This window comes from Misgurnus anguillicaudatus, chromosome 24, assembly GCF_027580225.2.
Source record: "Misgurnus anguillicaudatus chromosome 24, ASM2758022v2, whole genome shotgun sequence".
Lineage (NCBI taxonomy): Eukaryota > Metazoa > Chordata > Actinopteri > Cypriniformes > Cobitidae > Misgurnus > Misgurnus anguillicaudatus.
This window is the reverse complement of record NC_073360.2, coordinates 49,702,029-49,717,736: the sequence shown is the minus strand read 5'-3', so window position 1 is coordinate 49,717,736 and position 15,708 is coordinate 49,702,029. Positions and strand designations below refer to the sequence as shown.

General features: G+C 39.1%; 3 protein-coding genes and 1 long non-coding RNA gene across 4 annotated transcripts; 2 read left to right on the top strand and 2 right to left on the bottom strand.

Moving 5' to 3' along the window:
• Positions 1-409: 409 nt before the first annotated feature.
• On the bottom strand, positions 410-4,032 carry LOC129437213 (suppressor of cytokine signaling 5). The gene is made up of 2 exons (XM_055195386.2): positions 3,834-4,032; positions 410-3,341 (listed from the first exon to the last, which is right to left on the bottom strand). The coding sequence occupies exon 2, from the start codon at positions 3,203-3,205 to the stop codon at positions 1,673-1,675; it is 1,533 nt and encodes a 510-aa protein (XP_055051361.2). The 5' UTR covers positions 3,206-3,341; positions 3,834-4,032; the 3' UTR covers positions 410-1,672.
• A 289-nt stretch (positions 4,033-4,321) lies between these two features.
• Positions 4,322-6,469, top strand: LOC129437231 (uncharacterized). The gene is made up of 3 exons (XR_012367597.1): positions 4,322-4,541; positions 4,724-4,852; positions 5,733-6,469. It is a non-coding gene; the product is annotated as an uncharacterized lncRNA (long non-coding RNA).
• Positions 6,470-7,421: 952 nt separating this feature from the next.
• Positions 7,422-11,530, top strand: LOC141361482 (RNA polymerase II-associated factor 1 homolog). The gene is made up of 14 exons (XM_073862899.1): positions 7,422-7,634; positions 7,920-7,949; positions 8,038-8,130; positions 8,216-8,337; positions 8,658-8,724; positions 8,805-8,906; positions 9,001-9,106; positions 9,186-9,254; positions 9,353-9,456; positions 9,718-9,834; positions 9,925-10,053; positions 10,127-10,232; positions 10,332-10,416; positions 10,504-11,530. Exons 1-14 carry the CDS (start codon positions 7,588-7,590, stop codon positions 10,788-10,790), a joined length of 1,464 nt encoding a protein of 487 aa, XP_073719000.1. The 5' UTR covers positions 7,422-7,587; the 3' UTR covers positions 10,791-11,530.
• LOC141361485 (glia maturation factor gamma-like) lies at positions 11,263-14,362 on the bottom strand. The gene is made up of 7 exons (XM_073862908.1): positions 14,212-14,362; positions 13,661-13,757; positions 13,529-13,578; positions 13,396-13,445; positions 12,623-12,705; positions 12,441-12,514; positions 11,263-12,296 (listed from the first exon to the last, which is right to left on the bottom strand). The coding sequence occupies exons 1-7, from the start codon at positions 14,212-14,214 to the stop codon at positions 12,225-12,227; spliced, it is 429 nt and encodes a 142-aa protein (XP_073719009.1). The 5' UTR covers positions 14,215-14,362; the 3' UTR covers positions 11,263-12,224.
• Between the last annotated feature and the right edge of the window lie 1,346 nt (positions 14,363-15,708).

The window sequence follows — 15,708 nt, the reverse complement described above, 5'->3', positions numbered from 1 at the left end:
TGTACTTTTACTTTTCCTGAGTAAAAGTACAAAAGTACTTTTTACTTAAGTAAAATTTAATAAAAAATACTAGATGTTTAATGTACTTAAATATAAACCAAAAACTTGAAATTATGAAGTGTAGTGGAGAAAAAATTATGATTATATGCTTTGGAATGTATGTTTTTCAAAGAAAAACACTGATAAAATACGAATACTTAAAAATTTACTTTTATGTAAAAAGTAAAAATACTTAAGTAGTGTCGCCTCTGATTAACTTTAACTTTAGTGGCAATTTACAGTAACAAAATTTTGTTTTATTTATAAGAAGATAAACAATATTTAAATATCAAATTAAAAGAACAGAGTTTTGTGTGATTAAGTGGTATTTATAAATCCTTTTTTTTTCATTGAATTATTAAAACTTACAAACACAAAATGTTAACAGTTTGTTAATATGTGCTTTTATTACACCGTACATTGCAATAAAACTATTCACACTTGGTTTTAATATATAAGAAATGCATGTCAGAAACTCTAAGCATGTTAGGCAAAGAAAATAAATATCAGTGTAAAAAAAGAGCAATAGGAGATATTTTGACATCATGATGGTCCTTCATCTCCTGGAAATCACTTTAAATTGTCAACACTGTCTGCTTACATACAAGCATATGAAGTTGCATCATTTAATTTAAGACTCAGTATTTTCTTTTCAGTACTTCAATAAACCTGAAATGAGTAGTTAATTTACATTCTTATTGTGTGTATTACAGTGGAATACAAGATGAATTAAAGTGTTGAATTATAAATTAAAAATAAAATCTACGGAGTGGAATGAAGTTTCCCATAAACAGATACATGATTCATACCTACAACTCATCCGTGATGTCCAGTGATAGAAAATAAACCCTAAAGAGTTTAAAGATTTCTGTCATTCTCAAATACAGCCACACTTTCACTGGCACATCAACCTCACATCTGAATCAAAGCACTGTAATAAGACAATGACTATATAGCAGAAATATCAGTCAGTCTTTAAAGGATAATCTGTGATCGGATGCCAGATCTTTGTGCGATTATCCTACTTAGATGAAACACAAAGTAAATGTGTGATTAAACTCAAACATGCATGTCAGAAGTGTATTGAGTGATGCAGACATCAGGGCGGAGATACAGAGTTGGTCCATGTCAATATTCATAATAGTGCTCTGTTCACACCAGGCAAACTAATCCGGATTCAAACTAATGCTAATGTAGATGCTCTTCACTTCACTTGATCACAATGCACACACACAGTCTAGTCCAGATGACCATTAGCACCAGTTTCCAGTGTAGTTTAATCCAGTAATGATGCCAACTGTGATCACTACAACCATCTGAGTTTGTCTGGAATGTGTGATCCTGCACGGCACAGATGTTAAAAGGAAGATCAAGGTCTGCAGTCTGCTTTTAAATAGCACGCAATGTGGAAACTCCACCTACCATAGAAACTGAACCTGGTCCAAACGTCACTAAATAAAGGAGAAATGTCATAGAAAAACAAACTCGGTGCTGTATAAATACTGCAGTGCTGACGTGTCGAACGTAGCATCAGAAAGGCACACACTTCTTTGTGTTGAGTTCTCTATAACCAATTCACTTTTGTACCCATACCATACGCGAGACACCCGGTCCACCAGGTTCGGGCCATATCTCACTCCCACCACGTGTCCAGCCGGCGAACACGTACGCGCTGCTTGTAGTGGTACTCCTTCAGGTGCTCCTTTAGCGCATTGGGAAGCGTCAGTGCGTTGATGCCGTCGTACGTGGTGCGGCTGCTGATGACGGCGCGACAGATGTGCTGCAGGCTGAAGGGCTGCGTCCGGTGGATGGGGTTCGACAGAAGCGGCTCGAAGAACATGCAGGAATTGGGATCCTTGTAGTGCTCGAGGAGGCCCGTGACGGTCGGCGCGTGGAACACGCTGGGGTCGTGCACATCGAAGCTGAAGTTGTGGTTCCACTGCTCGATGCGTGCGTGCAGCGAGCGGCCGTATCGCCGGAAGCTGACGGAGAACAGGTAGTCCTCTTGCGCGGAGTCGCGGAGCAGAAACGTGCCTTCGGGTTTGCCCTCCAGCAACGTCTCGGCCTGGTACCGATCCATGACGCCCCAGTAACAGGGCAGGTTCGTGATTCGGAGCAGGTCGGGCACCAAACAGTGGATGTAATCGATTTGCGTGTGTACGCGATGCTGTCCGTCTTGTGATTTGGGACTGTCCATTTGAACTAAAGGGGCTCCGGTCAGGGAACAGGCGGAGGGCGACGCGGCGCCTGCGCCCAGCTCAACATCAGCCGAGGCAGCGGACGATGCGGCGACCTCATCCAAGGTGTCCAAGCAACTCTGCAGCAGCAGCTGGTGCAGCGTCGCCCGCTCGTCTCCGGCCAATTCGTTCATTCCGTGCGCCAATTTGGGTCCCAGTTTATACAGGGGGTTGATCTGAGCGGTCACCTCAAACGTGTGGATCTGGGCGTTGGGCGGCGGCTCCACACCCTGTTCGATGCTTATTCGCCGTCTCTCTCGCAAACGATCCTCCTCGTCCTCCACAGGGGTGGCGGCGGCAACGGCGATCGTCGAGGTGCTGGTCGATCCGCTTAAGGGTTCCAGGATGGGCGCTTGAGAAAGGGGAGCCGTGTGCTGCTTGATGAGGTACCACTTCTGGGCCAGATCGGAGCCGGCAGGGAACGGACAGCTGTCTAGCATCAGCTCGCTCAGGTGAATCTTACGTCTGGATGCCGAGGCCGAAGATGAGGCCGTCGCTGAGACAGGCTGAGACAGGCCCTGGCTGTTGCTCTTAATCGGAAAACACTGTCCTACCGCATCCTGGATTTTCTGCCGAAGCGTACGCCCGCTACCGGAGGGTTTGTTTTCCGTGTCACAGCCGAGGTCGGCGCCGGGTTTGGCGGATAAAGATCCGGATGATCCCAGGAGCTGCCACCTCCTGCGTTCCCTCACAGGAGAGGAAGAGCCACCTGATTCGTGTAGACCGCTCAATAAATCTCCGTACTCAAAGCCGTCGCTCATGGGTCGCTCGGTGGCGGGGTCCCGTGACGGGTGGCTTTTCTTTTTACCCCTCGAACCCTTCCTCCTTCCCCCATCTCTTCTCTCCTCGGACCGGCTCTGACGCACTTTAGGACGAGCGCCACGCTCTCTCTCTTTCCCACGATCCCCTGTTTCCTCAGGCAGAGACATGACGGCTGCGGGGGAAAATTCAGCAGCGATCCAGTGTTCAACAGAAATGATGAATCAAACCTAAAGTCATTTGACATTTACTGAAGATTTTCCATCCATACATGAGAGATAATCACACACAGATCATGATGTCAATCTACAGAGAAAAAACACACAGTCAGATCAGACTATAAACAACATGTCACAGAGATTTATCACCATCACATTCACACTAAACTTTGTTCTGCTAATGTTTAGTTTAGTTGACTGCTATTATGTTATGTCTGTTGATGCATTACATCATGTATTAGTTATACACGTGTTGTGGGTTCAATCATACTTGGACAAACTTACAACTAAAAACAACATAACACTATCTAATTAAAAATGATAAAAAATAATATTGAGTTTTCTGGCTAAAAGTTTAGATCAGGTCAGAGAGATGAGACAGATCTGAGACATACGGGAGATCTGGAGTACAGTTACAGTATCGTACAGTAAAGCCACGCGACTTTATACAAACACTTTAATATTAACACCTCCAAAACAGTGTGGTAAATGTGATAAACCCTAACACGTCACGCTGTTTTGTGATAGTTTTGTTATTAAATTGAAGACAGAAGAGCGAGAATCATGAAAGACGACCCACCTGAATGAGCCCTACGCGCGCTCCCGCTGCTCTGCGTCGCTGAATAATAACTTAATCAATAAACTCGTGTGAACAAAATTACTTTAACATTTCAACTTTTATAAATAAAATCACTTTAAACTGAAGCTAATCCTCACAAAGCAGCGCTTCTGTAGCGTTTACATCATTTCCGCTATAGACAAATACACTTCCGGGTAAAAAAAATCGTTTTGAGTAAAATCGTGTTTAAAGCGTGAACTATTGCTACGTGACTTGTATTATTACATATTGTATAAATACTTTGTGTTTAATTGTGCAAAAATAATTATAAATCGCCATATTGTGATTTTAACTTGTTACTTTGATTTGGACAAAAAACGACTAGTTTTACTTACTATATATGTATATTAATTCAAAATGTATATTATTCAAAAGTTCGAGGAATTAAAAAAAAGTTTTTCGCATTAAATATTAATTTCTTGAGCTTTTAAAGGGACTCTTATTACATATGTCTCTGAAATATGTCCGGAAGTGAAGCTGCGCGTGGTATTGAATTGTTATTGAATTCGTTGAGTTTGTTAAAACAGTATTTTTTCCGTCATTATAGATTCACTTATTAAAGTTTCAGTTGTTGCGTATGTGTGCGGATACGCGCACAGGCTCGTGATCGATATTGATATTTGACAGTTTGTTGTTGTCATCAGTTAGTAGGATTCAGTCGATCAACAGGTCTGTCAATCATCTTATTAACCTCTGACCACTCTGGGTGTGCTTGTGTGTGTGTGATGATGATGTGTTTGTGTGTTATGCTGATGATGATGATGATGCTGTTGGGGTCTCTGTGAGGATGATGTGTTTGTGTGTTATGCTGATGATCATGATGATGTTGTTGTTGTTTGTGTATCTGTCAGGATGTTGTGCGAGCTGCTTCTCTCTTCTATCTGGCTTCTCTTTGTGATCTTCTGGTTGGAGACCATCAGTGTTTGGCTCTTCGTGTGTCTCTACTATCAGGACAGAGTTTTCTATCACTGGGGTTCTGGGTGAGTGAAGCACGAGCTGTCATTAACAGAAGAGCAGATATTTAAAGGGGACATATTATGAGTTTTTTCTAAGATGTCTAATTAATCTTTGGTGTCCCCAGAGTATGAGTTTCATTTATTATAACATTTAACATTAACATTATTATATGCTACTTTGTAGGTGTAATGCAAATGAGCTGATCCCCTTCTGACATCACAAGGGGAAACAAATTTCAATGAACTATTTTTCACATGTTTGCAGAAAATGATTTACCAAAACTAAAGCTAGGGCCACACCAAAAGATTTCTTAGAGGGGAAAAATCTGCCAAAATTTAACATTGACTGTACAACATATAACCGTCCACCCATATTAACACACATACAGTACTGTGCAAAAGTCATGCCAGCATGCTACCATTAGATTTGTTGTTTTTGCTATTGTATAGTGATCTGATCATATATAATTATTTCTCTTCAGTCTCCTTAAAAAAGCTCAAGATGTGTTTCATGTCAAAAGAGGTCAACACTAAATACTAACTGATGCCTAAAGAAGACATTTACTTCTGAAAAGTTTGTTTTTAATTTTGTGTACATATTTCCTGTATTTTTTGTTTGTATTTTAATAAAAAAACAGTAAAAAAATACATATGGATGGACATTTAAAACTTTGCTTTATATGGGGATTGTGTGATATATATTGTATATTATGTAAACTGTATATATTTATATATTGTATGTATCCACCTATTCTTCTTTTAAATGTTTATCCCTGTGTTTTTTTTTACTACTATCACTTGTTTTTATTGCTGCTGTGATTCATCTTATCTTAAGTCTTATCTTATCTAATAAACGGCTGTGTTGCTTCTGATAATAAAACTGCTTGTTGTTGTTGTTTTGCAGGGATTTGTCAGACGAGCCCGGTCTCTTCCTCTATGTACTGAACAGGTGATCTTCAGGTCTTATAAGAACAGTAGGGTTTTATATGAATGCCCTGGCTCAAGTTCAGATTAGATCTTACTTCATCTACTTCAGTCCTCTTTAAGAGAACCTAAACCCTTGTCGGACCAAGAGGTAAACCAAATGAAAAAGGACTGGGTCTGTTTTTTTTTACCTTTGATGTTTTATCTTCTGGCACAGAGTTGATTTCTCTACACAAACATGAGCATATGAAGGCATCAAGTGGAAGTATTAGACTGAAACTGAAGCAAGATGATGTTCATGGATCAAAGGGTCAGAGGTCATAGTGATGTCACTTCTCTGAAAACCCTTGTGGAGCATAAGCTAAACCGTCTGAGAGTGCGTGTAAACTGCCTTTAAATGTATTTAACTCAGATATATTCAGCTGTTTTATTTGAATCTTTTTCAAGACTGATAATGTTTCTACACAACATATTTGACAAACTTTGTTTCACTTTGGAACATAAACACTATTTGCATTTTAAGGCAACATAAAGAAAAAGAGTTCATTCATAAGATGATTGATTTCTAAACACCATCAGTCATGATCTTACTGATGTGTGCTGTTTAAAAAACTATAAGATTGGCAGATGGCCTTTTTTCTAAATATGTTTTACTATTTTTGTACTTTTTCTGTTATTTTCCAATAAATAAATAAAGCTGGTAATTTTGTTTGTAAAGATCTCTAGTGTCAGTTCCAAAAACTATAGTTATATCATGGTTACTATGCCAAAATTATGGTTTTGTTAATAGTAATCAATAAACCAAACAAAACATGGTTAATTTTCGTAAGGGTTGAGCTCGGGGAGTGAGGTTTACTCTCACTCATAAGGTGTGTTTAACTTCATGCAGCGCTGCAAGAACCGACAGGTGTATGACGTCAAAGAACAGCGAGAGCGATTCGAAATAAGGTTTCTCGACTCTCTCGCGGTACTTTGACGTCATCCGCTCGTCGGTTCTTGCAGCGCCGCATAAAGTTAATAATAAAAATAAAATATAAACAGCTGGACTCCTTTACACTTGCCACACTGTACTCACACACAGACATTAGGGGCGAATACCGATCAGAAGTGATCATCCCTATGCCCTTCGAGTTTTTAATATGTGCATTCTGGAGGAATTTGAATTCTGGAATTTTTTTGCGCAATTAAAGTGACCGATTAAAATACACTTGGCGAATACAGCAGAACCACGTCGTTTTCTCTTTGTCTGAGGCGAATGTTTATGTCCCCTTCGATGGTGCAAAAATGCCATTTTGAATTCGCCCTAAATTTGCTCGACTTCGTGCGGCACCACAAGAACAGACAGGACATGACATCAAAGTACCGCGAGAGCGATTCGAGAAATCATACGAACACGCCTGATTTAAATCATTCTCGCGATACTTCAACGTCATCCCGGTCGGATTTTGAGACGCTGCATGAGAAGCTGCTTTCAGGTCTGTTGACGATGTACTGCCGAAAACAGAACCCCTGTCAGATGCCTCTCCTAATTTCCTAGTATGATTCTGATAAGGATTAAGTGCTTACAATTTATCCAAGACTGATTTTATCTGAACAATGGTAATTAAAGAAAGCCATAAAAGTCATAAAATATAATACAGACTGTTAATGTTTGTGTTTGAGTCAGGCACTGATCGAGACTACTCCGCGCGGGGTCCTGCAGTACGGGCTGAATGTCCTGTACGGGCTGCTGTTGATTTTTCTGTCGTATCTCGTTGTAGTTGTTTAGTTAACTAATTTCCCCCGCGGTCGCTATTTAATCTTTATTTTTTTGGAAGAAACGCGTTTATTTCTCGATGGCTCCCACGATACAAACACAGGCGCAGCGCGAGGACGGGCACAGGTAAGAAAATGAACGGCACATGAAGCACAATAATAACATTAACTTACATAACTTACACACATTAAGCATAGCAAAAATTCAACAACAACATTATTATTATAGTTGTTGTTGTTATTATTATCACTCGATAGCAAAACTGGCTTTATATTTACGCGGTTTATCAAACACGCATGGATATATTGATGTGATACATCATTATAGTATGGAGGCATACACACACTCACATACATATAATTACACAACCTGTCATAATCACATCACTGTTGTGTGTTGTGGTTTCTGCAGGAGTTCAGCACACAGGAGCGTCCCAGAGAGGTAGGGGTGACGTCACAAACCCTAACATTAATTTATTCAACAGAGATTTTCTTCATTGTGTGTTCATTGTGAGTGTGTTGTGCTGCAGGTCTGGTGTCGTGTGCAGAGTGAAATATGGAAACAGTCTCCCAGATATCCCGTTTGATCCAAAGTTCATCACCTATCCGTTTGACCAGCACAGGTACAGATCTGAGATCAGGCTGATGTTCGTGTCTTTATCCATATGCTTCTATAACTCGCGTGAAATATTTGTGTGTATGTTGCAGGTTTGTGCAGTACAAAGCCACTTCATTAGAGAAACAACACAAACATGAACTGCTAACAGAACCGGACCTGAGCGTCACAATCGACCTTATTAATCCTGATACATATCGCATAGACCCTAACAGTAAGAACACACACATCAGTTAAATTCTGTATTCATGAAGCTTACAGTGTGTGTCAAGTAGGGTTGCAAAGGGGCGGAAAATAAATTTTTGGAAACTTTTAATGGGAACTTGGGTAGAAATTCTACTGAAAATGCATTAAATCTCAACAAAATTGTGCTTCAAAAACTACATTTAAGTTCCCTTTTATAGGCAACTCTCCCTTTTTCCAAATTCCCATTTTTTCCTGTTTATTCCCATGGAAAGTTTCCAGCCTTAGAAATTCCCATAATTTTGCAAACCTGGTGTCCAGTCAGCTCAACTATCTGTGTTTGTGTTTTAGTCATTCTGGACATCGCTGATGAGAAACTGTTGGAGGAAGACATTCAGGCTCCGTCAAGCTCAAAGAGGTACATGAGGGATTTCATTCTGTAACCTCTGACCTTTGAACCCAGTGCTACTACTGACAAAGGTGTGTGTTTGTGTGTAGGTCACAGCAGCATGCAAAGGTGGTGCCGTGGATGAGGAAGACCGAGTACATTTCCACAGAGTTCAACAGATACGGCATCTCCAATGAGAAGGTGGAAGTCAAGTGAGTGAGACGCATCAGAAACCTGTCGCCCATCAGAAACCCGTCACACTAGAAAGAGTGTGTTCTCATGTGACCTGTGTGTGTTTGTGTTTAGGATCGGGGTGTCGGTGAAACAGCAGTTCACAGAAGAGGAGATCTATAAAGACCGAGACAGTCAGATTGCAGCTATTGAGAAGACGTTTGAAGACGCTCAGAAATCGGTCAGCACAGCTCTGATTAAATCTCATTACGCACACGTGTAAGCAATCTCATAATGTGATTGGTTTGTGTTTCTTTCAGATTGCTCAGCATTACAGTAAACCCAGAGTCACACCGGTGGAGGTGCTGCCTGTTTTCCCAGACTTCAAGGTTAAAAACAAACACACACAAACACATGCACACCAGCCATACACACTTACACAATGTTATCAATGTTATCTCACTTTCTTTCTGTCTGCTGATTACAGATGTGGATTAATCCATGCGCTCAAGTCATCTTTGATTCAGATCCAGCACCTAAAGATGTTCCTGGAGGTGCAGCAGTGGATATGATGTCACAGGCCATGATCAGGTGTTTGTTTCTTCTCATTTGTTTTGACTCTGATGGACTAACTGCTACTATTTTGTTTTCTCAATATAACTCTCTTCACTTGTTGAATCAATCCAAATCAAACTGGTTTCATTTGTTGCAGTGTGAACAGATTAGAATATAAAAAACTTGGCCCTAACATCATTTGTATGATGATTTAAAGCAGTTTCAGACTGTTATAATGAATCTCTGTGTCCGTCTCTCTTATGAACACATGGATTAACTCGTGTCGTGTACACGCAGGGGTATGATGGATGAAGAGGGGAATCAGTTTGTGGCGTACTTCCTGCCGAACGAGGACACGATGCGCAAACGCAAGAGAGACGTAGATGAAGACCTTGAATACATGCCTGATGAAGTGTACGATGAATAAATATACACACATATCTACACATATACAGACAATAATAATCTCACACTTGGGTGTCTGACACGTGTTTGTGTGTGCAGGTACGATTATAAGATCGCTCGTGAGTACAACTGGAATGTGAAGAACAAGGCCAGTAAAGGTTACGAGGAGAATTACTTCTTCATCTTTAGAGACGCAGATGGAGTTTATTATAATGAGCTGGAGACCAGGTAACCAATCATCACCCACCCAGAACAAACTCAACCTATATACAGCTTTAATAACCTCTCGTGTGTGTTTCAGGGTGCGTCTGAGCAAGAGGCGAGCAAAGGCAGGTGCCCAGTCCTCCACAAACGCTGTGTTGGTGTGTAAACACAGAGACATGAACGACAAAGAGCTGGAAGCTCAGGTCAGTTTATTATCATCTCAAGTCTTTTATTATTTAGTGGTGTGTTAGGTCTATGTTAACATAATCACTGATTTGATTTGATGTGTGTGTGATGTACAGGATGCCCGTAAGGCTCAGCTGGAGAATCACGAACCAGAGGATGAAGAGGAGGAGCTGGACATTGATAAAGACATGCAGGACTCTGGTAACATCATCATCATCATCACATCAGCACAACACCTGCATATGTGTGTGCACATGTTGTTAATATGTATCATTAATGTGTGTCCAGGTGATGAGAAAGAGAAAGCGAGTGAGTCTGAGAACTCTGAAAGTGAGTCTGAGCGTGAGGATGAGGAGCGGCCGGCAGATGAGGAAGAGGAGCGGCGTGAGAGGAAGAGCAGCAGCAGTGAGAGCGGAGAGGACCGGCAGGCGCGTGATGAAGAAGAGATCTTCGGTAGCGATGATGACAGTGAGGATGATGATGAAGGTGGGCGAGCGAGAAGCAACAGTAGCAGCGTTCAGCAGAGCGGCAGTGAGGGAGCGTCAGACTCCAGCGATGGCAGCGACAGCGAATGAAACATTGACACGTCACACATAACCCCGCCCACCCTTTCTCTGTTAGTTAGGTGCCGAATAGTTGTTGTCTCACCAACCAGGATTTTTTTCCCTGATACTTCAGCTTTTCTGTCTGTTTTTGTTTTATTTTATTTTTTTCTTTATCGCGTCACTTTTCTTTGTATTCTCTCACTGTTTTAAGGGTGAATTACATCAAAACATCTCCAGGTCACTATTTACCCTAAAAAAATGAAAAGGAAATAGAAATGATATTTTGCATAAAGAAGATGAAAGCTATTTTCGGACTGTTAAATATACCTCCACTGAAATGATATTGATGCAAAGATTCTGTATGCCAGATGATTGTGTTTTATAAGTAACTGCAGTGAACACTACTATGATGAAAAATTAACAAAATAACAGTTTAAAATCACACACAATAATCAAAAAATTAATAATACCACAGTGCAATAAAATCATGATGTAAGAATAAGTCAGATTTCATTTATTTTCAATGTAGTTTCTTTGGGGTGAATGCTTGACTGGTTTTGTGATCTTCATCAGATATGGACAGAAAGAAGTTACGTGTGTAGGAGTTGATGTGAAATATTTAGTTTGACGCATTGAATTTTGTCATTGTGTCTGATAAAGTGTTTATTGTTTTTGCATTATGGATGCAAATGATTCTTATACTTTTTTATGTCTTGTTTTTCTCCCATTTTACTGTATAAACATTGTAAATAAACAATGATTTTGTCAAATTTGACTGAGGAGTATTCACATGGCCTCCATTAGGTATCATACAATTTTTGATGCTATTGTATTGGTTTATAAAATATCAAAGCATTTATTAATACATCACAAGCACACTTTTCAGGAACAACGTCAAAAGAACAAACTAGTGAACATAAAATCATTCAATGAAGTATAATATTTTTATAGTTATGATGAAATATTTTAGCTACACACATTTGCTTTGTTAACTGAGTAACAAATAATTTGGGTAACACTTTATAATAAGGGTCCATAAATCATAATGAACTAAAACATAAATGTATTTTAACTTAAACATGAACTTACACTGAGTTAAGGCATGTACTAATCATACATTCATTAATTTAGTCATGACATTGCTTTTAGTAGTTAATGTATTAATTAATGAATTAACGTGTTGAGCATGTTGTATAATGATGATGACTCTTCATTAGTTTATGATTAGTACATGCATTAACTCAGCATTAGTTCATTAAAGTAAGAATTCATTTATGAGTTCATCATGATTCATGAACCCCCCACCAATATTTTTACACTACAACATTAGATTGTTTTGTAAACACTATGTTTAATAAAAGAATAAGACCTGTTGAAGTTTATTCTGATAATAATCTTACACCATATAGACATGTTTAAACTCTGATCTGTGCTTCATTTTAAAATCACTTCATGATGCTGTTTTCAGCGGAAAAATGACAATTTCTCCTTCAGCCAATCCTCTGTCAGGTCATCTGGATTACGAACCTCAAAAATCTGCAGAAGAGTTTACAGTAAGAACTTGAGATTGTTGAGATATTAATGATTGCTGATAGTTAATTAAACTCTGTCTTCTGTATAAAGAAAGACATCAGACTCAAAGAAACAGCAGATAATCTCTTCATCAGGTCATTGAGTTACCTTAGTAAGATCTGCTGACTGCACGAGTCTGTTCTTACTCCCCGCGTACATCATCTGTTGCTCTGGTTTACAGCCTGTTACAGGAGATACACATAACACTTCAAATAAACAACACCTGAGAAACTTTTGTATGTACTAAAGCAGGTCTCAGATCAGTGCAGATGTTTCTGGTTTCCACTTACCCACAGGACTGGAGAAGATGAAACAGAGAGGGTATGAGACCCTGCCGTCCCCGTGGGTCAGTTTATAACTATAAACTATAAATGTGCACACATGACTTAAGGAAATCAAACAGATACTGAACACCATCATCATCATCATCATCACTGGTGTGAAAACATTTTCCCATTCTAACAGAGAAAAGTTCTAAGAGCGTTCCTTTAAAGTTCCCAAAATCAAAAGTTTCCAGTTTTTTTATGTTTTAATAACGTTTCTTGGTTGTCTGATCCTTGTTAGATACATTATTTCTATATGTTCTGTAAAAATATTGCTGTAGAAAACACAATTCATATAAGGTTGATGTTTTGTTTCATTTCAAGTGACCATTATTGTGATCAGTGTTTGTTTTAGTTGGACGAATTGCTTGCTAGTTTTTCCTTGCTTGCATTAACTTTGTGTGTATAAAACACATTTGTTGTGGTAATGTAAAGTTAAAAGTGTAAAGTTGTGGTAGTTGGTACATAATGGTTAGTATTATAATCAATTTATTGATTTACTCACTCATCAGAAGTTTCTTTTCTGTCAAAATGAGATCAAGCACTCTCACAGCAGTTTGTCATTGAGGATTTTTAGAAACCACTGTGTATTTGGGATGCACAATTGTCAAAAATCATAGTATGAATCTGGGAAGATTGGGAACTTTCAAGGACTTTTCTCTGTTAGCGGAGTAAAAATCAGTCGGATGCAAATCTTATATCATGCTCAAACTATGATGTAATCTGTGCTGTGAGGATATCGAGGTTGACGTTCTGGAAGTTCCTCTCTGATCGCATCCAGAGAAATATCCTGAAGCACAGAGAACACACAGGTCAATAAAGACTCGTGACCTTTAACCCTTCAGAGCTTCATGTACCGTACATGATACTGACCTCATACTCTTCCTCCATAACCACCAGCTGTTTCTCCATGTCAATTTTAACTAAACACAGACACACAGTTTATAACATTACACTAACTATCATGACAGATTAAACCTCACAGAGTAAACATGTCCTCCTCACTCAGAATGGCTGCGTTCGTTGTTTCCTTACGAAAGCGAAACTTCTTCAGTTTCTCCTGCAGAACTGCGTCCACCTCACACACGACTAAAGAACTCGACTGAAGAAAAACAACAAGAAATTCTGAAATTACAAGCAGCTTTATCACACCTGAACCATCAAATCATAAAGATAAGTGATTGATGGAGAAACATCTAACAGGTCAGGACTCAATAAGATCTTTGACCTAAACTCTAAGATCTGTAAGCAGGTGCATGAGTGTCCTCATATGTGAAGATCAACTGACTATAATAACAATATTAGGATGTTTTCTGTAAAACTGCACAATGTGAAAGTCAAATAGAAATAAAACTGTAATCTTATAAATGTGTTTAAACAGTGAGAGCAGGAAATGTTGAAATTCTCAGCTTCCTGTTTCAACGAAAGTAAAAACCAAACTCACATCACGACATAAAAACACATCACATACATTTACATGTCGGCATCTCTGACATTCAATGATAAGATTAATAAAGTGAAATATTAGTTCATGAAGTTGAATCAAACGGTCTTACCATCCTGCAAGGTGTGTGCTGTCTGTGTGTCTGTGTTTGTGGGTCATGTGACAGGATGCATACAGAGAGCAGTGTTGCATAGACGTCTCTTTCTTAAATGTTATAAACTAAAGAAGAAGTCATCTGTGTTCATGTGACAGAGACAGATATGCTTCTTCTTCTTCACTGTGATCAATATAAAGAGCAGAGACAGATACAGCTGCTGCTAGATTCACATCTCCAGTAACTAGGGATGCAAAGGGGCTAAACATTTCTGGAAACTTTCAATGGGAATTTAATCTAGGAAATTTTGGAAATATTCCAAATCGGAAACATACAAGGATTTTATTGGAATTTATAGGAATTATTTTGAAATTTACGGAAATGTATATAAACTATATCATATACAAACATAAATAAACATTTGGTTTAGTCATACACAGACATGCATGCAAGGTTATACAAATGTTAAAGAATCCTGATACTTACTCTCATCAAGCCGCAGATTTGTTTTTATTAAATTAAGATTAGAATGATTTCTGAACATTTTGTGAACAAATAAATGAAGGCTTGATGAGCATAAGAGACTCCTTTTTTAAAGGTGCAGTGTGTAAATGTTAGCAGCTTCTAGTGGTGAGGTTGTGAATTGCACTGCTCACCCCTCGCTTTTGAAACACATAGAGAAGCTATGGTACCCGCCACTGGAAAAACATGTAATTGACGGAGACAACTTAGTAAAAAAAAGTTTGTCCTTTAAGGGCTTCTGTAGAAACATGGCGGCACAAAACAGCAACTTCAACGTAGGGGGACCCCCCGGTGTATGTAGATAAAAACATCTCATTCTAAGGTAATAAACACATAACGGTTCATTATAAAAAGCTCTTTATACACCCCTGATAATAATATAGTTTTGTATATAATTTTGCATTACTGTCAAGAGATCCTTCTAAAAATTACACACTGCACCTTTAAAGTCCATAAATCAGATATCTAAATGTAAGCCAGCACTATTTCTTTAAACATTTATGAGGCTATCATGTAGCTGTGATGATCTTTCTTCTACATTCTTCTAAACAGTTTTCAATTATCATACAGAATTACTGTAACACCCAACATTTTGGACACATTACTATTTTCAATGTGTTAAAGCTGCAGTGTGTAATTTTTAGGTTTATCTCTTGACGGAAATGGTGTATAAAGAGCTTTTTATAATGAACCGTTATGTTTTTATTACCTTAGAATGAGACATTTTTATCTACATACACTGAGGGTCCCCTTACGTGGAAGTCGCCATGTTTGCTGCCATCGATGACATGTTTTTTCGGTGGCGGCTAACAAAGCTTCTCTGTGCGTTTCAAAAGCGAGGGGTAAGCAGTGGACTGAGCCGTTGGTTGCAATTTTCAACGTCACCACTAGAAGCCGCTAAAATGTACACACTGCACCTTTAAGAAATGAGGAGGGTTTGGCCTCAATGGCCCTTAAGTAAGCAGTGTGCTGTGTGCATGGGACTGAAACTGC

What these genes read in the sequence shown, in the direction of transcription:
- LOC141361482 (XM_073862899.1), top strand. Translation starts at nt 7,588, where the DNA reads ATGGCTCCCACGATACAAACACAGGCGCAGCGCGAGGACGGGCACAG. An exon ending in CAGCGCGAGGACGGGCACAG is followed by an intron (nt 7,635 to 7,919) that starts GTAAGAAAATGA and finishes TGGTTTCTGCAG; the next exon opens with GAGTTCAGCACACAGGAGCG. An exon ending in GCTCCGTCAAGCTCAAAGAG is followed by an intron (nt 8,725 to 8,804) that starts GTACATGAGGGA and finishes GTTTGTGTGTAG; the next exon opens with GTCACAGCAGCATGCAAAGG.
- LOC141361485 (XM_073862908.1), bottom strand. An exon ending in AACGAACGCAGCCATTCTGA is followed by an intron (nt 13,579 to 13,660) that starts GTGAGGAGGACA and finishes GTCTGTGTTTAG; the next exon opens with TTAAAATTGACATGGAGAAA. An exon ending in CTTCCAGAACGTCAACCTCG is followed by an intron (nt 12,706 to 13,395) that starts ATATCCTCACAG and finishes TCATGTGTGCAC; the next exon opens with ATTTATAGTTTATAGTTATA.
- LOC129437213 (XM_055195386.2), bottom strand. Translation starts at nt 3,205, where the DNA reads ATGTCTCTGCCTGAGGAAACAGGGGATCGTGGGAAAGAGAGAGAGCGT.